Raw genomic sequence first — 20,436 nt, 5'->3', positions numbered from 1 at the left:
TATCTCCTTCTGCATTCCTAAGAACTTTCCATGATCTGTGCACAGAGTGGAACGGCCTGGCCTTATAAACAAAGAAGATGCAAAAATGGAGTAACTATAGTCAAGCAACTAAAAATCAGCTTACACATCACAGCAAACAGACCTGTAGGAGAGGTGGGCTGCCCATTTGGCACACAAAAATGGGCCCTAGAGATGACCCCAAAGCTTTCTTCGTCACCTTTGACTGGGTGGCCACCATGGCACATTGGCCACCAGAACATTGGGGCACCCTGATAGCCCCATACTTTACTGGCCCTGCACAAGTGGCCTATTAGAGCTTGGATCCTGATGAAGCACTAGACTACACCATGATAAAACAGCCATACTTGATATCAACCCTGCCAGAGTTTTCTCAAAGAAAGTACCTGCCTGGAGCCCAGCCTTGGGTGATGGCCCAATAGTTGAAAGACCAGTGTTGGTGCTGGTTAGACCCAGAAAAACAGACCAGAACACAGGTGGCAGAAATTATCATGCTAGAACAATTTACCCAGATTCTCCCAACAAGGGCAAAGGAGTGGGTGAAGCGCCATTGGCCATCGACCCTAGCAGAGGCCATGACCCTAATGGAGAACTATGTGTCCGCTGAGGGTCCAGCTTCACTAACGCCAAGGGCCGCGGCTCCTGGAAGAAAGTCTCTGACCCCTAGTGGGGACCAGGCAAGGAGGGAAGGTTGAGGACAGCTAAACTGGCTGTCACCCTCAAGAGTGCTCCTAGCCGCAGGGAGCAACCTAACCACAGAGGAGTGGAGGGCAGATCAGGGCCTCTGAAGAGGGGGATATACCCCACTAGGAGGATCCACTGCCCCAGAGGTGGGCCGGACAACAGTGACCCAAAGGCAGTTGTTTTGAGTGTGGACAAGAGGGGCATTTCAGGCAGGAGTGCCCCTTCCTGAACTGCAGTTATGGACAGACATGGACGTCAGGCACCCGAGCCCAGAAATGGGACCTGACTAAGATGCTGCTGCCAGTTTACATGTCAATGGCACCAAAGTGACAGGCCTGCTGGACTCTGGATTTAGCCAGACCATCGTCCGCACAAGCCAAATGGAGTTCTCTGACACGGTGGGGGGCCCTACCTAACTCCAGCACATCCACAGGGACATGTAGTCCTGCCCTATGACAAAAGTGCAATTTGAAGTACGGGACCACACTGAGAATTGCAGAGTTGGCTTAGTGACCACCCTGCCCTTCCCAGTAATATTGGCATGAGACTGGAGATGGTTTGGAAAACATCTGCAGGAGTGAAACAAAGACCCCATAGCAGAAGTCAACCCAAACCCAAGAATTAAGTGGCTTATAGGACAAGACAAGGTGGAAGGTCCTGGCAGGGGCCCCATGGGCCAGCTAGGAACACTGACCCAACAGCCTACCAGTCAGGGGTTACTCAAGGATGTAACCCACAATTGGCTACCTCTTGAGGAAAACTTCATGCAGGAACAAAGGGAGAACCAAACTCTGAGCTGTGCTTTAGAGCAGATAGTTGTCCTCAAGAGGAAAGAGGGTGAAACCCAATGGGCAAAGTAGTGGTCCCACTTCGAGCTCCGCAACAAACAGATATACTGAGTGAGGAGAGACCCCAAATCCAGAAACATGGCACCAACTGCTGGTACCAAAAAAGTTCTGCTGGAAGCTACTACACCTAGCCCACTTGGTGCTCTGTGCCGGACACTTGGGGAAAGAAAAGACTCTGGAGAGGGTAACCCGTAGGTTCTTCTGGCCAGGCATCCACCAAGTGCGTGATTTCTGTGCAGAACACAAAAGGATGTCTAAGGCCTCCCTGATTCCACTTCTGGTGGTGAGTGTACCCTTCAAATGGTTAGGGATGGATTTATTGGGATCCTTGGAGAAGAATTCATTGGGATGCCATTATACACTGGAGATATTAGACTATTCCACACACTACCCCGAAGCCATCCTGCTACACATGCTGTAGCAAACGAACTCATGAAGGTCTTTGTGAGGGTCGGGATACCAAAGGAAATACTAATGGACAGAGAGTCTAACTTCTTGTCCAAGTTGATGCAGGAGTTGTGTAAATTGCTAAGGCTCAAAGCACTCAAGACTTCTATCTGCTACCCACAGATGGGTAGGCTGGTGGAGCAGTTCAATGGGAACCTGAAGTCCATGCTGAAGAAATTCATTGACAGCAATCCATTGCATTGGGACCAGCTACTACCCTCATTGTTATTTGCCATACGCAAGGTCTCCCAAGCCTTTATAGTGTTCTCTCCTTTTGAGCACCTGTACAGTAGACAGTGTAGGGGGATTTTGGACCTCCTTCAGGAGTCCTGGGAAAAACAAGAGTCCCAAGTCATGGGCTCAATGCAGTATGTGCACCAACTGCAAGAAGGACTAAAAGGTGGGCGGTGGGGAGAGAATCGCTAAAAAAAACCTTCTGAAAGCCCAGCAGACACAGGAACACATTTACAATCAGGGGGTACGGCTGCAAACATCTGTACTGAGTGACAGAGTATTACCCTGAAAAATAAATTTTGGGATGCTGCTATAATAACCTGCCTATTGCCCCCTTAGTCTCTTCTTCTGGAGGTAAAAGTTTCTGGGGTTATTAAAGGAAACACTAAAGGACACAGATATAACCTTCCAATACAGTAATAGACACAGGCAGTATTCTTTCCAAAACAAAGTATCTTTTATTGATGTAATCAATAATCCCTACTACAATATGACCTACAAGTCCTAAACAAGGCACAAAGTACCTGAGACACAAATCCCTTATTGCAAGTTAAAGAGTCCTTAAACTACCATAGCATATAGTTTAATGATTCTAAGTGAAGCAGTTTGTTGCAAGTGGCCAGTTTGCTGCAAATTGCTGACAGCAGATAGATCATAAAGTGCTTTAAAGTTTACATAGATATGTGGCAATTAATAACAGAATGTTATGCATTCTTATCAACACACACACACTCTAACTCTATATACTATCCTATACTATATTTATACTGAACTATAATTAAAAGAATATTAAGCTTACTTTATAAGTCCATTGATGTTTCCTTTTAAAAATCACTCCTGCTAGTGTTCAATTCCTGGTCAGTCAGTCAGCTCTACTCCGCTCCAATTTTCTTCTCTCTCTCTGCAGCAGTTTTTCTTTGGCCTGGTCTACACTAGAGAGTTTTATCGACAAAACAATCCTGGTGTACACACTGTAATGACCCTTTTGTCGACAAAATTTCCCTGTTTTGTCAACAAAATAAAACCACCTAGACAAGAGGCGTAGAGCCTTTTTTGGCAAAGTTTTTGAGAAAAAGCATGTATGTAGACACTGCCATTAGGTTATAGGAAAATAGTCTCCTGATTATCCCAGCATGTCATTGTGAGTGCCACTTTGGTAAGTAGTTTGAGTTTGGCTGCCCTGGAGCAGCCATCCGCCTCCATACCTCCCCTTTCAAAGCCCCAGGAAGATTTCAAGTTAACTCACTGTGGAGAGCTCACTCCACATTGCAGCAAACAGCAGTCCTGCCTGCCTGCCCTAAAATACAGGAAAGGAGTGTAATTCCTGATGTGCCGTGCAGAGCCAGGGAGGAAGGTGTGGGCTGTGTCCCTCTCCCTGCCCCCTCGGGTGTACTGGACCCATCTCTGCCGAGGAGGATGGGGGAACAGGGGATGCCAGCTATGAGCTGTCTGTGTAGCAGCCTCTGCTTGGGATTGGTTGCCTGCAGCTGCTACTGTCTGAACTTAAAGAGACAGGATGAGTGCAGGCACACTCACTGTCCCCCAACACATGCTGTCTGTCTGTCTCTCATTGTGTGGGTGTCTCTCTCTCACACATACACACACTCACTCTTTCACTCACTCTCTCCCATCTCCCTGCTTCTGTGGCTGTTCAGCAGCGTCAGCTTGGCTGACAGGGCAGTTTAAAAGCGGCTGTCAAACTAGTAGGATGCCCATGGAACAATGGGATTCAAAAACCTTCATCATGTGATGCAGTGCCTGTCCCGTAAGGCATTGCAAACCCTTCTCAAAGCACCCTGCGTGCAGTTGCACAGTGGGATAACTACTCACAGTGCACTGCTCACTTTGTCGACAAAAGAGCTGATAGTGTGAATGCACTCCACTGACAGGAGACAGTGAAGACGTGCAACAGCAATTTAATTACAGCAGTGGCTGTATGCCAGCAAAACTTTTGTTGACAAAACTTTCTAGTGTAGACAAGGTCTTTGTCGTCTCTTGATGGCCTCCTGGCTCTTTACAAACACCTCTCCCTTTCTCAGACACAGACTCTGGATTGTTCCTGGCATTTGACCTTTTGCTTTTATGCTACATTGTAGCTCTCTTTATATACTTTGCTAGACTTAAAAGCAATTATCTCACTCGCACATGCTCAGTCTTAACCATTACCTCTGAATTCTGATGGACAGCTCTGACCTTTAAAACAAATTGTGACTGGTATGAATGGGTTCTGACCAGCTAGCCGCTCAGCTAACTCACCTTCTGTCACCCCTTACTGCAAATGCGCAGTAGCCAGCAATCTTGCACATACTCAGTTGTCATGTACCTCAAAGCCGTGACTCTGCCGATCCATACACACATAATTGGTTCTTTGCCAGGGCACCATTTTAAGAATGCTAAGTTTTTACTGAGCATGTTCAGGGTCCACAGCATCCATCTCAGGGTGGAGTGATTTTTGTTTATTCAGAATAGAGATCAGAAATACAAAGTAGAAACTGGAGAATTTTTCTAGCAATAAGTGTTTTTGCTGCTCCCAACTTCTGAGTCAAAGCTATTGGTCCAGTGGCAGGGCACACATGAGGTGGTCAGAAGGGTAGGCCTGGTTGAGCATAAGATCCGACAACCCAGGAGGCAGAAGGAGACACAAATCTGTCATGTTAACCTTCTGAAGGCCTGGAAGGCTCAGGAGTGCTTTCTGATAGCCCCGTACTCCTCAGAACCAGAACTGGGGCCTAAAGCATTGACAGCCCCAGACTTGACCCCTGTGCTGATGGGATCAGAGCTTACTCTGAGACAACAGTCCCAAATACTATGGCTGACTTGGACCTTCCCCATGATGTTTTTGGCTCTCCCAGGGAGGACACACTTAGCCTATCACCACATCGCTACAATGCCCAGGCAGAAAATACGAGACAATCATCAATCCTTGCCAAAGAAAATGTGGGAGGTGGTCCATGAGGAGCTCCAGGCTTTGCAGGCCCTGAAGGCCATCAAAGCCTCCAACAGTGAAGGGAGGAATCTATCATATTGGTGCCAAAGCCCAGTGAATCAGTGAGGTTTTGTCTAGTTTTTAGAAAGGTCAACATGATATCATGATTTGATGCTTACCCAATGCCCCAGGGTAGACAAGTTATTAGATTGGGAAGTGCCAAGTATATCTCCACATTGGACCTAACCAAAGGGTATTGGCAAATCCCCTTTCCATGCCAAACAATGATGGATGAAACATGGCAAAATCTCAGAGCACATGCAGGTGCTCACCATGCATTAGCATGATTCCAGGCGTGGCCTAATACCAGCAGCATGGCAAGATCCTCCAACATGTTGTATTCCATGCTGGCAACTGTGCTCATGTGGAACCCTCCAACAGGATTAACAGAGTATGTAGGAGTGGAGCCTGACTCAGTCAGCATTCTTTTCTACTGCAAATTCTAGCATAATTTCTTCCAGTTGGTCAAAGGAACATGCAACATACAATCACCATTCCCAAAATTTGCCCTTCTTGCTGACCATACCATTTAGATCATAGTGCTCTTCAGTTCAATATTTGATGCAGAGACACTAGTGGTAGATGTCTGACTGCATGGCATAAACTGCCTACTTGCGTTCCATCCTAACACACCACCTTCCTAGTCCCAACTGATGAGACCATATGGGTCTATACTATTTGTAACCTGGGAAGTGGGCAGGCGCAAGTTCATGCCTCCAGAGCATTTATAGATAATTGAATTTAATGGAGGACTGTGAATAACCTAATGAGTGATAAAATTAAAAACTTAGCTAGTTAAGCAAACATGAATTACATTGTAACCCTACACTGCATTGATACTCACATTCTAAGATGAAATGGTTCATTTAGGGGTGATCAGTCCCCAAATGAGGAAAATGGGTGTAATACTTTCTTTAATAGTACCTTGATGGTAGATGGGTCCACCTACTCTAAAATTAGCATGCAATAATTCTTATAATCAATTATAATAATACCCCTTAATTAATTAACATTAAATCCACCTTTTTTTACCATAATTAAATATTTTTTACTTTCTCATTGGCTATTCAACATTAAACATCATCTTAATTAGCATCTGTGAAAATACCATATCCAATAACTATCAATATAGATAGCATTTTCCAAAACATTAACAATTTGTCTAAAACACTTATAACAACCACTTAGGACCAAAACATGTTTACAGCATGACCTGAGGTTATGTCCTAACTTAACTTCAACTTGCCTCTGAATTGCCTACTTCATGTCACTCATATTTTATCAGGCCTCGCTTGACTATTGTCAAGCCTATTTTTTAAAAATAGATTTTTGGACCTACTCACATTTCAACATTTCTATATAAACCTCATCTCTTAAACTACATTAATGCCACCTCTCAAAATACATATATAACAAAGAAGACATAACTTACTCTAAGTCTCACAACAGAAATCATAGAATCATAGAAATGTAAGATTGGAAGGGACCTCGGGAAGTCATCAAGTCCAGACCCCTGTGCTGAGGTAGGACCAAGTAAACCTAGACCATCCCTGACTGGTGTTTATCCAACTCAAACTTAAAAACCTCCATGATGGGGATTTCACAACTTCTCTTGGAAGCTTATCCCAGAGCTTAACTACCCTTATAGTTAGAAATATCTAACCTAAATATATCTTCTTGAAGATTAAGCCCATTACTTCTTGACCTATGTTCAGTGGACATAGAGAGCAATTAATCACAGTCCTCTTTATAACAGCCCTTAACATATTTGAAGACTATTATCAGGTCCCCACTCAGTCTTGTTTTCTGAAGACTAAACATGGCCAGTTTTTTTAACCTTTCCTCATAGGTCAGGTTTTCAAAACCTTTTATTATTTTTATTGGTCTTCTCTGGCCTCTCTCCAGTTTGTCCACATCTTTCCTAAAGTGTGTTGCCCAGAACTGGACATAGTACTCCAGCTGAGGCCTAACCAGTGCTGAATAGAGTGGGACAGTTACCTCCCGTATCTTACATACAACACTTCTGTTAATACATTCCAGAATGACATTAGGTTTTTTGCAACTGCATCACATTGCTGTCTCATGTTCAATTTGTAATCCACTATAAACGCTACATACTTTTCAGCAGTACTACCACTCATCAATTTTTCCCCATTTTGTAGTTGTGCATTTGATTTGTCCTTCTTAAGTGAAGCACTTTGCACGTATCTTTATTCAATTTCATTTGTTGTATTCAGACCAATTCTCCAATGTGTCAAGGTCATTTTGAATTTTATCCTGTCCTACAAAGTGCTTGCAACCCCTCCCAACTTGGTGCTATTCACATATTTTATAAGGATCCTCTCCATTCCATTATCCAAGTCATTAATGAAAACAGTACCAGCTCTAGGTATAGTACCAGCCCTAGGAAGGACCCGTGCAGGACCCCACTAGATATATCCTCCCCATTTGACAGCGAACCATTGATAACTACACTTTCAGTATGGTCTTTCAACCAATGTGCATTCACCTAATAGTAATTTCATCTAGATCACATTTCCTAATTTGCTTATAAGAATGTCACATGGGAACCATGTCAAAAGCCTTACTAATACTTCTTCATAGTTCTAACACATTTCATCAATTGACTCATACACTTTAAGGTCAGAAGACACCATCACGATCATCTAGTCGCAGGCAACAGAACCCCACCCACCCACTCCTGTAATGGACCCTTAACCTCTGGCTGAGTTACTGAAGTCCTCAAATCATGATTTAAAGACTTCAAGTTACAGAGAATCCATCATTTACACTAGTTTAAACCTGCAAGTGACCCAGGCCCCATGCTGCAGAGGAAGGTGAAAACCCCCCAGGGTCTCTGCCAATCTGATCCAGGGAAAATTCCTTTCTGATTCCAAATAAGATGATCAGTCAGACCCGGAGTATGTGGGCAAGACCCACCAGCCAGACACGTAGGAAAAAATTCCCTGTAGTAATTCAGAGCCCTCGCCATCTAGAGTCCCAACACCAGCCACTGGAGATATTTGCTTCTAGCAGTTGCAGATCAGCTACATGCCTTTATAGGCAGTGTCATCATACCATCCCCTCCATAAACTTATCAAGCTCAATCTTGAAGCCAGTTAGGTTTTTTGCCCCTACTGCTCCCTTTGGAAGGCTGTTCCATAGATCTCAGCATTTTACAAATGACAGCAGGTAAAATTTCCCACATTTTACACACACTGAAACAGAAAGGAAGGAAATTTAAATGAGGCAGAGGCAGGATTAGATCCCAGAATTTCCATCTGATTCCCAAGCCTATGCCTTATCTACTGGAGCATGCAGCCTTGAGGGTTCATAGTTTAAAAACCCAGTTGCGCACACACCGAAAGAAGAGTGATATACACAGGTTTTTTCATTGTGAATCTTACCCACTTTTAAAAGATATTTGGAGAAGTAGCAGCAATTAGATTGGGAGGGCTGAGTAGAAAATGCATGGAAATAATCCTGAATGTAAGGTCTTGTAGATGGAATTTCACTGTGATGATAATTCAACATGATGGTGTTCCTTTAAAATTTAATTTACTTCATAAACCAATATCATACAGCCCTTTGTGCACCTGGCTGTTTTGTTCAACAATGTTTTGTACTTCACTGTGTTCTTTGGCAAAGATTCATAGGCTCAACCTTAAGTAAACATTAAATTCAATTGAACAGTTCTTGTCATTAAATACGTTTTCTGAAGTTCAGTACACACTGAATGTATCTTAAAACAAGCTGACTGAAATCTACAACTCTGAATGCACCAAGCAGTGAAAGTGGCTGCTATACATATAAAACAGTTATTGCTTCGCTTAGGACCATTTCAGATGTTACAAACTTGATTTTCTTCTTTGCAAACATAATGAAGGAAATGTATTGCTGCTGCCTAACTTCATCTTCCTTGTGGAAACAGATGGTGCAGGCTTACAAATATATCTGTGGTATTTTCTTAGTGACTCATACAGCAGAGCAACAGGCTTCAGACTGTGACAGGCAGCGAACCAAAATGGACGTAAGCCTACTTGAGGAGCAGTATGATTCTATAAAACAGAAGCAAAAGCTGCAAACATGCATTATTGTGTTTAAAACAGGTATGCTTCAGATTCATAGACCAAACCTTACAAATGTAGAGGAGTAAATGGAACTGCTATAAAAGTCTTCATTAACTTATGATACTTTTGTATGCTTATGCACAGCTTGCAAGTTAAGTACAAAGTGTACTGTTTTCATGTTGCTGATGTCTTTGTTTCTTTGTTCTTTCCACTGAAAAGTGGTCTAATGGTTAATAAATACATTAGAAGAGGAGGCAGTAAAACACTTTTTAATGTTTGTTTGAGGTGGTTTCATGTATTTTAAGATAGTGTTATGTAATTTACATGCAATTCTTGATAGCTCAAATGTTCATTTTCATAGGTACCGTTACTTAGTGTTAATTGATTAATGTTTGCAGCATAGAGCTCTTGTCAGATTTCTGCTTCCCTTAATGCTTCCATATGGTTAACCTAACAATATAGTCTTGAACATTTTGTTCTTCCTGTTTTAACCTGTACCATGAAGCATATCCTAAAGACTAACTAAGGCAGCAGCAAAAAAATCAAATGCCTAGAAGAAGTTAGGCTTTAGTTTAAAATGAGCTAAATTATATTGGGAACCAGAGGGGTAACTTTAATGTGCTAGCTTTAGACAGAGAGGTGCTCGGTGGAAGTGGTTTCACAATATTATTTTGAATATGTGCCCACAAGAAAACAAATGGCATGTGACACAGCTGCCACATCAGACTGGTTTTGGTATAACCAATATTAGCACATTTTAAAAAGTTTTTATTAGAATGCTGTTTACAAATATTATGTTGCTTTGCTTGTCTTTTCTTTCTAAGCTGATCTGAAGAGCCATGAAAATAAACAAAGTAATTTTAAGCTTCTTTAGTTAAATAATTGCAACATGAATAGAATTATTGTGTTTTAGAATAGAATTAACAGAGCTTGGTGTTTATTTTAGAGGTGAGTGAGACAAGTCTGATAAATTAAGAACCCCCAAACCTGTGTCCAAACCAAATTTGGTGTGGGGTCAAAATAATGTAGCCTATTTCTTGCTTTACATTTTCATGTGCATTTTTCTGCAGTTCTGGATTCTGGCTGGATGTAGAAGTGCTGAAAAAATAATGTAATTAAATAATAATATGTACTAGATGCAGTTCTATATCTTCTTTCATCTAAAGACCTTGAAACACAAATATTAATTAACTCCATAAAGAGGAAAAGTATATACATACAGATTAACCAGTTTATCCAATACTGAAATGCAGCTACATCTGCTGTGAAATATGTCATGTGTTTAATAGAACACAGCAACAATACAAACAGTTTAGGAGAGGAAGTAAAGTGCACAGTATCCAGATGAAATTCCAGAGAGACTACAGATAAATTGAATGTAATTATGAGTTGAAACTTGTCCAGCACACCAAAACACAATCTTTCAGACATATGAAACTGTTGATGGAATAACTTTTGGGAGGCCAGTAAGTTTATATTACGAGGATGGCTACACAGGTGGCTCTGTTCCTTTTTCTCTGAGAGATCTCAGAGGGTAACACTGGCTAACGTCTGTCAGAAGGCAAGGGATGCATTCTTCTAGGGATGGGGGTTCCACGACCACCATTCCGAAGAGGAAGAGAAGGGTGATGGTGGTCGGGGACTCCCTCCTAAGAGGGACGGAGTCATCCATCTGCCGTCCGGACCGGGAAACTAGAGAAGTGTGCTGCTTGCCTGGAGCTAGGATTACGGATGTGACGGAGAGACTGCCAAAAACTTATCAAGTCCTCAGACCGCTACCCCTTCCTGCTTCTCCACGTGGGCACCAATGACACTGCCAAGAATGATCTCGAGCGGATCACTGCGGACTATGTGGCTCTGGGAAAAGAGATAAAGGAGTTTGAAGCGCAAGTGGTGTTCTCATCCATCCTCCCTGTTCAGGGAAAAGGCCCAGGTAGGGACCGTCGCATTGCGGAAGTAAATGCGTGGTTACGCAGGTGGTGTCGAAGAGAGGGCTTTGGAGTCTTCGATCATGGAATGCTGTTCCAGGAAGAAGGATTACTAGGAAGAGACGGGATTCATCTAACGAAGACAGGGAAGAGTATCTTCGCAGACAGGCTGGCTAACCTAGTGAGGAGGGCTTTAAACTAGTTTCGACGGGGGACGGGGACCTAAGCCCAAAGGTTAGTGGGGAAGAGGGACACCACAAGGAAGCAGAAGGAGGAGGGTGCAGCAGGGGAGGCCTCCCGATTCATACTGCGAAAATAGGCCAGTCGGCTACTTATCTCAAGTGCCTGTACACAAATGCAAGAAGCCTGGGAAACAAGCAGGAAGAACTGGAAGTCCTGGCACAGTCAAGAAACTACGACATGATTGGAATAACTGAGACTTGGTGGAATAACTCTCACGATTGGAGCGCTGTCATGGATGGGTATAAACTGTTCAGGAAGGACAGGCAGGGGCGAAAGGGGGAGGAGTTGCACTGTATGTAAGAGAGCACTATGACTGCTCTGAGCTCCAGTATGAAACTGGAGATAAGCCAGTTGAGAGTCTCTGGGTTAAGCTTAGAAGCAAGAACAATAAGCGTGATGTCGTGGTGGGTGTCTGTCACATACCACCAGACCAGGAGGATGAGGTAGATGAGGCTTTCTTTACTCAACTAGGGAAAGTTTCCAGTTCACAGGACCTGATTCTCATGGGAGACTTCAATCACCCTGATATCTGCTGGAAGAACAATACAGCAGAGCACAAACAATCCAGGAAGTTTTTGGAGAGTGTCGCTGACAATTTCCTGGTGCAAGTGCTGGAGCAACCAACTAGGGGCCGAGCTTCTCTTGATCTCCTGCTCACAAACAGGGAAGATTTGGTAGGGGAAGTAGAAGTGGGTGGCAACCTAGGCAGCAGTGACCATGAGATGGTCGAGTTCAGGATCCTGACGAAAGGAAGAAAGGAGAACAGCAGGATATGGACCATGGACTTCAGAAAAGCGGACTTTGACTCCCTCAGGGAACTGATGGGCAGGATTCCCTGGGAGGCTAATATGAGGGGGAAAGGAACCCAAGAGAGCTGGCTGTATTTTAAAGAGACCTTATTGAGGGCACAAGAGCAAACCATCCCGATGTGCAGAAAGAATAGCAAATGTGGTAGGCGTCCAGCTTGGCTTAACAAAGATGTCCTTGGCGAACTTAAAAGCAAAAAAGAAGCTTACAAGAAGTGGAAACTTGGTCAGATGACTAGGGAGGAGTATATAAACATTGCTCGAACATGCAGGAATGAAATCAGGAAGGCCAAAGCGCAATTGGAGTTGCAGCTAGCAAGCGAAGTGAAGGGGAACAAGAAGGGTTTCTACAGGCATGTTGCCAACAAGAGGAGGTTCGGGAAAGTGTGGGCCCCTTAGAGAATGAGGGAGGCGACCTAGTGACGGAGGATGTGGAGAAAGCTGAGGTACTCAATGCCTTTTTTGCCTCTGTCTTCACAGACAAGATCAGCTCCCAGACTGCCGTACTGGGTGGCACAGAATGGGAAGGAGGCGAACATCCCGCAGTGCTGAAGGAACGGGTTCAAGACTATTTAGAAGGATTGGACATTCACAAGTCCATGGGGCCGGATGCAATGCACCCGAGGGTGCTGAGGGAGTTGGCTGAGGTGATTTCAGAGCCATTGGCTATTATCTTTGAAAGCTTGTGGCAACAGGGGGAGGTCCCTGAGGACTGGAAAAAAGCAAATATAGTGCCCATCTTCAAAAAGGGAGGAAAGAGGATCCAGGGAACTACAGACCGGTCAGCCTCACCTCAATCCCTGGAAAAATCATGGAGCAGGTCCTTAAGGAATCCATTTTAAGGCACTTGGAAGAGAGGAAGGTGATCAGGAACAGTCAACACGGATTCACCAAGGGAAAGTCATGCCTGACCAACCTGATTGCTTTCTATGATGAGGTGACTGGCTCTGTGGATGTAGGGAAGGCGGTGGACGTGATATACCTTGACTTTAGCAAAGCTTTTGATACGGTCTCTCACGGTATTCTTATCGGCAAGTTAAAGAAGTATGGGTTGGATGAATGGACTATAAAATGGATAGAGAACTGGCTAGGGCATAGGACTCAACGAGTAGTGATCAATGGCTCCATGTCTAGCTGGCAACCGGTCACAAGCAGAGTTCCCCAGGAGTCGGTCCTGGGGCCGGTTTTGTTCAACATCTTTATTAATGATCTGGAGGATGGGGTAGATTGCACCCTCAGCAAGTTTGCGGATGACACTAAGCTGGAGGGAGTGGTAGATACCCTGCAAGGTAGGGATAGGATACAGAGTGACCTAAACAAACTGGAGGATTGGTCCAAAAGAAATCTAATGAGGTTCAACAAAGATAAGTGCAGAGTCCTCCACTTAGGAAGGAAGAATCCCATGCACAGCTATAGACTGGGGACCGACAAACTGGGCAGCAGCTCTGCAGAAAGGGACCTCGGGGTAATGGTGGATAAAAAGCTGGATATGAGTCAGCAGTGTGCCCTGGTTGTCAAGAAGGCTAATGGCATATTGGGCTGCATTAGGAGGGGCATTGCCAGCAGGTCACGGGAAGTGATTATTCCCCTCTATTCGGCATTGGTGAGGCCGCATTTAGAATATTGTGTCCTGTTTTGGGCCCCCCACTACAAAAAGGATGTGGACAAGTTGGAGAGAGTGCAGCGGAGGGCAACAAAAATGATTAGGGGGCTGGAACACAGGACTTATGAGGAGAGGCTGAGGGAACTGGGCTTGTTTAGTCTGCAAAAGAGAAGAGTGAGGGGGGATTTGATAGCGGCCTTTAACTACCTGAAAGGGGGTTCCAGGGAGGATGGGGCTAGGCTGTTCTAGGTGGTGGCAGATGACAGAACAAGGAGCAATGGTCTCAAGTTGCAGGGCGGGAGGTCTAGGTTGGACATTAGGAAAAAGTTTTTTACTAGGAGGGTGGTGAAGCACTGGAATAGGTTACCTAGGGAGGTGGTGGAATCTCCATCCTTAGAGGTTTTTAAGCTGAGGCTTGACAAAGCCCTGGTTGGGATGATATAGCTGAGGTTAGTCCTGCTTTGAGCAGGGGGTTGGACTAGATGACCTCCTGAGGTCCCTTCCAACTCTAATATTCTATGATTCTATGATTCTAAAAGCACTGTCCACCAGGGTACTGCACTTTTATTTAATATTTTATATTACAGTAGTTCCCAGATGTCACAATCAGGTAGTAGACACTGTACAGAGGTACGTGCCCTCACTATGTTTCTTGTTTGACATATATATGGGGCCATTAGGAGGGTTAGTGTTACTGCTTGAAGCATCTTTAAGTCCCTTTTGCTGCATGGATTTTGGCAGTGCTGAGGATCTGGTTCCATGTTCCTAAGGTTTACAAATGGGGGAATTTATTGAATACCCAACTGCTTCTGAGTACTCAGGTAGCAGCAATTTCCATCCATGCATTGAAAGATGGCTGCATTCTTTTTTCAAATGTGGACCTTTCCAGATATCCACACCTTTGCCACCTTGAGAATGGGTTCTGCTACTTTCCATAAGATCACATGTTCTAACCATTCAAAACACTGCTGCTAGAGCAAAAGGAGGCAACCCACTTATCAAACAGTGTTTTCACTGACAGCAAATTATTCCTACAGGCAGTGATCTTCATGGCTATCAGATGATTTCCAAGTGAAGTTTAAGGCTGAGATTTTCAAAGGAGCATATAGGAGTTAGGCTCTCAATTCTCATTGTAATTCAGTGGAAGTTGGGAACTTAACTCCCTTCTGACACATTGAAAATCCCAGCCTAAGGTCTTTATGCTGACCAATAAATCCATAAATTGTCTGGATCCTGACTATTTGTCCCACATGACACACTCAAGAAAATTAGGGAAATGTCTAGCTGAGATTACTATCATGTGAGTGTACAACTGGTTGAAAAACCAAACTCAGAGAATAGTTACCAATAGTTTGCTGTCAACCAGGAGGGCATATCTACTGAGGTCCTAGAGTCTGCCTGGATCCAGTGCTATTCAATATTTTCATTAATGACTTTGATAATGGAGTCGATTATAATATTTGCAGATGACACCAACCTGTGAGAAGTTGCTAGCACTTTGGAGGGCAAGATTAAAATTCAAAAGGACTTTGAATAATTGGAGAATTGGTCTGTAATCAACAAAATGAAATTCAATACAGACAAGTATGAAGTACTTCACTAAAGAAGGAAGGACAAATCAAATGCACAACTACAAAATGGAGAATAACTGGCTAGGCTATAGGACTGCTCAAAAGGATCTGGGGTTTATAGTTGATCACAAATTGAATATGAACCAATGCTGTGATGCTGTTGCAAAAAGGCTAACATCATTCTGGAGTGTATTAACAAGAATGTTGTATGTCAGACCTGGGAAACAATTATCTCATAGACTCATAGACTTTAAGGCCAGAAGGGACCATCATGATCACCTACTCTAAGATCTGTACATCAGAGGCCACAGAACCTCACCCACCCAATCCTGTAATAGACCCAATTGTCCCACTCTACTCAGCACTGGGGAGGTTTCAGTTTGACTATTGTGTCCAGTTTTGGGTGACACACTTTAGGAAAGATGTGGACAAACTGGACAGAATCCAGAGAAAAGCAACAAAAATAATAAAAGGTTTAGCAAACCTGACCTATGAGGAAAGATTAAAAAAATTGGGCATGTTTCGTCTTCAAAAAAGAAGATGGAGGGGAGACCTGATAACAGTCTTCAAATATGTTAAAGGCTGTTATAAAGAGGATTGTGATCAATTGTTCTCCATGTTCACTGAAGATAGGTCAAGAAGTAATGGGCTTAATCTGAAGCAAGGGAGATTTAGTAGATATTAAAAAATCTTTCTAACTATAAGGGCAGTTAAGTACTCGAATAGGTTATCAAGGCAGGCTATGGAATCCACGTCATTTAAGGTTTTTGAGAACAAGCTGAACAAACACCTGTCAGGAATGGTCTAGGTTTATTAGGTCCTACCTAAGCATGGGAGATGGGCTAGATGACCTCTTGAAGTCTCTTCCAGCCCTTCATCTCTATTATTCTATTTGGGACTGCCTCTCCTCCCATGATGATAAAGTAATTGTTATCATCCAAAACTTGCCTCGTGGTTTAATCAGGAGGGGACTAGCAGCAAGACATTCTCTGATGGGTCTTGGTGTCACTTCCCACCTCTATTTGCCAGAACCCTGATTCGGTGACCTTTAGAACACTTTCTAGATTTACCTATTCTCCCAGGTTTTCAAATGATGAGTAAGTGAGGGAGTCACCTGAAAATGTAACTTCCTTCTGTCCCTTCCTGTGACACACATAATGACACTTCAATCTCCTGATATTCAGGAACTGGAGATGGCAGGCTTTAAAAATCTTCACCCGGGGAAAAATAGGCCAATTAACTCATTATTTATCATAGACTACGATTACTTACTCTGAGAATCAGACTAGGAGAGGCATCCAAAGTATACAATAGGAGACAGTCACATACAATAACCATAGGGACCATGCCTAAGAATGCTTCTTCAGAGAGTTTCAAAAGCTACTGTGAAATTTGATTAACCTGTGTCACTCAGAAACCGTGAAAAAAGTAAACATCCTGCAATCACAGTTCCTTTATGATGAAAGTGAAAAGGCCTAAACAATAAATATACTTGCAATAAAACCATTGTAAGCACTTGTTAAATAGAAAAAAGAGCCATTCAGTGCAAGAAGAGAAAGATTTAAATAAAGAATTTACCTTGGAATGTTGAAGAGTATGTAATAAACTGCTAATACAACTCACTGCATAAGCTCCACAGTTCTGTTAAAAGGCCACTACTGAATTCTATGGACTATTGCAGATCCTGAATGTGGGAAAGTGGGATGGCATGTTTATCTTTGATTTCAAATCCAGGACTGAAAGGTCTCATTGCGCTATCTAGAGCTATGATCTATTTTAATTGACTGTTTGGATCCCTTTTTGTCAAAATATAATTTACATTCTTCTGTCTCCAATTTTTCCATTTTAATAACCTTCAGACTCCTTACTTCAGCAGACGCATCTACTGCTAATTGTTACCGTAAGATCAGCACCTGCACAACTTCTACTTTAAACAACATTTACACCAACTGAAAATACATTTAATTAAAACTTGTAGTGATGTCAATTGGAGCCAAATGTTTTTAAGGGATCAACTTCTAGTCATTTTAAATGTATAGCATACCATTGGGGTTTTCAATAGTTTGATTGCTGTATGCTAATAATGCCTTTGCTTTTGTAATTCTGTTCCTTATATCTTGTACATTACTAGCATTAGAACTTACATAATGCTTTACAAATATTTATTAATGGATCCTCATAAAACCTATCCATGAGGTTAACTAATAAATATTCTTCCCTATTTTATGGATGAGAAAACTGAGATCCTGATGTTCAATGACTGTTCCATGGCCTCAGTCAGTGGCAGATGTGTGAGAACTCATTCCCAGTCCCTGGGTCAGAAGCTACACCATGTTATTTTGCTTGAAATGAAACTCTGTCAGATTCTACCCTGACTTTGTCCCCTATGCAATCTCATTAAATTTGATGGTGTGCAGAAGTAAAGTCAGGGCAGAAATTGGCTCTAGCTGTCTCATTAACTTGAGGCCACAATATATGACTGCTGCTTTCTTGCCACCTTCCTGATTTAAAACAAACAGTTTCTGTGTTAGGTGACTGTGGAAGGCATTTATTTTTAGCTCCCCGCCTTTAGGTCACAGTACAGCAAAAAAGGAAAGCCATACATGAGAGAAGAAAACAAGATGACAGAGTCTTTCCCCCATTTCAGTCATTTTGTGCCATTCAGATGATACAGAGTGGCCAGAATTTGGCATTAAATGGACAGGTGGGAACGCCCCTGCACGGGTAAACTATTTATCTTGACCAGCTAACACATGTTAAAACGACAACTGCCTTGTCTACACTAGAATTTTACCATTTGATAGTTATGACCTGTCAGCCAACACATGGTCAAAATATATATTTTTTCCTAATGTAGACGAATGTTCTGTTAGTAATATAAAGCCTATGACCCAGTTGTGCAGTTCCAATTCAATCCAGTAGAGGGCAGCGAGACACATACACGCTAGTCTAGACCGTTTGTTATAGTATTTTTTTATTTGTATGAATTGTTACATCAAAATTATCAGAGCTTTTGCATCTTTGTGACTACAGATCTGTCTTCAGCTGAAGAGATCCCATGCTCATCATATGAATTCTTGCTCATTGATGATTAAAAATTGAAGGTCATCTCTTTTATTATTTCCAGAGGGGTAGCCGTGTTAGTCTGTATACAGCAAAAACGTGAGTTCTGTAGAACTTTAAAGACTAAAAATTTAATTTCAGTAGACATAAGCTTTCGTGAGCCTCAGCTCACTTCCTCAGATGCAGTTGGTAGAAATGATACAGCAAAATAGGAAACATATAGAAAACATATAGAAGGCAACATTTACATATCCAAGGGCATAGATAACAATGGGGTAGGTGGATGGAAGCCAGGTACTTGAGGCTTAATGACAACCAATGAGTAAGAGGTGAGAATGGGTCATTAGAGCAAATTACTTCTTGTAATGAGATAGCTATCACGAAAGCTTATGCCTACTGAAATTAAATTTGTTAGTCTTTAAAGTGCTACAGAACTCACATTGTTTTTTCATTTAGTATTAGGTTTTATGTTATAGCTACTATCAATATTTCCTTTATAAGTTCTATTATTATTTGATTGACTGATGGAGCACCATCTATGTACCCAGAACTATGCAGATTTATAAGAAACAATATTTCCCCTTCACATCCACATACTAAAGGAACTCTAATCAGATACAGAAAAAAGTGCATACACATTGACCCTTTAAAACTTCTAAGACTGAGTTTACAACATGGAAGTTTGATCTTTAATTTTTGCCAATGTAATAATGTAGAAATATGCATTTTCTTCACAGATGAGAATCAGCCAGTTCACAAGGAATCAATGGTCAATGCTGTTTTAATTAATAAAAATATAAGGAAACCAAAAGGATTTAAAGAACACATTCCTGTCAGAAACGTCACCCTGGAGTTGACTTCCAATGACAACATACAAGACAGTTCACTATGGCGTACGCACTTGGGAATCCACCGTCTACTACAAGCTGATTGTCAGAAGGCTCCATGTGATCTTGCCCACTGCAGGAACAAACAGATTAGCTTTGACAATGAAAGACTGACCGTGAAGGAAAATATCATGCTGCCATGTGAAAAACCACTAGCAGGAAATGAACAATCCACAATATCACTCAATGAAGTGGGAAATTCAAGTACATTAAGCAGTCCCACTGAAGAGAACAGCAACTCTGTTTCAGGTATCTGCCAGAAGTCTCCTTTGACGTCAGTCTCTTCAGCAATTTGGACACACCAACAGATTTCATCCACAAAATTTATACCCATATCCAGCAAGCTAAGCTATTACCCTTTCCCTCAGAAAAAAACACCCAGGATCTCAGAAGCTGCAAGAAGACTTGGATTATATGTTTCACCATAAAGAAATTTCAGTAATGTGTACAGTTTAGTTAAAATTTAAAATAAAATTTCAGTAAACTAATTTTTCAAAGTAATTTTGATTTACTTGCTAAGGGCTAGTATTTTATATAGCAAGAATCTGAATGGGCCAATCAATGTGTTTTAGAAGTTCATAGAGTGAAAAGTCTGTTAGATAAGTTGCAATGTCATAAAGGTTATTGGACAATAAAGAATTGTTATACCTAGAGCATTGTCAGGATTATCCGTGCTCATTTTTGTACCTTCAAATATAGGAACAACTAATGTTAATTCATTTTCAATGATTTCCTCTTTTTTCCAAATCCAAACTACTGATTTTTGAAGGACAAGAATTCTATCATAGTGAAATTACAAATCATTTGAAAGAGCTGTAGAAAAGATTAGCACTTCCAAAAACTGCTGATAAAGCAACTGGGTTGAATTTCAGTACTGCACAAATCGATTAGCTGTCTGAACAAACAACGAATTAAGCTGGTTTTAGAACAGCAGCAAGGGTGATTAATACCTTCTAGCTAACATTTGATTTTATTATTTATTTACTTCCACAAGTTATTTATGATTGATTTTCCTGTGTGTATTCTAAATCAGTGAATAAAACCATCA

At 42.1% G+C, this 20,436-nt stretch overlaps 1 protein-coding gene across 1 annotated transcript; it reads left to right on the top strand.

The window, feature by feature from the left end:
• Positions 1-9,073: 9,073 nt before the first annotated feature.
• On the top strand, positions 9,074-20,436 carry CUNH9orf152 (chromosome unknown C9orf152 homolog). The gene is made up of 2 exons (XM_067542804.1): positions 9,074-9,326; positions 19,239-20,436. Exons 1-2 carry the CDS (start codon positions 9,098-9,100, stop codon positions 19,814-19,816), a joined length of 807 nt encoding a protein of 268 aa, XP_067398905.1. The 5' UTR covers positions 9,074-9,097; the 3' UTR covers positions 19,817-20,436.

The sequence above is a fragment of the Emydura macquarii genome, unplaced genomic scaffold, assembly GCF_026122565.2.
Source record: "Emydura macquarii macquarii isolate MOO-44397 ecotype Brisbane River unplaced genomic scaffold, CSIRO-AGI_Emac_v2 contig_719, whole genome shotgun sequence".
Taxonomy (NCBI): domain Eukaryota; kingdom Metazoa; phylum Chordata; order Testudines; family Chelidae; genus Emydura; species Emydura macquarii.
Note: the sequence above shows the minus strand (reverse complement) of the source record. Positions and strands in the feature narration are given on the sequence as shown.

Excerpts from the sequence above, each read along its gene's own strand:
- CUNH9orf152 (XM_067542804.1), top strand. The coding sequence starts at position 9,098 with ATGAAGGAAATGTATTGCTGCTGCCTAACTTCATCTTCCTTGTGGAAA. Across the intron at positions 9,327-19,238 it reads CATTATTGTGTTTAAAACAG|ATGAGAATCAGCCAGTTCAC; the intron begins GTATGCTTCAGA and ends TTTTCTTCACAG.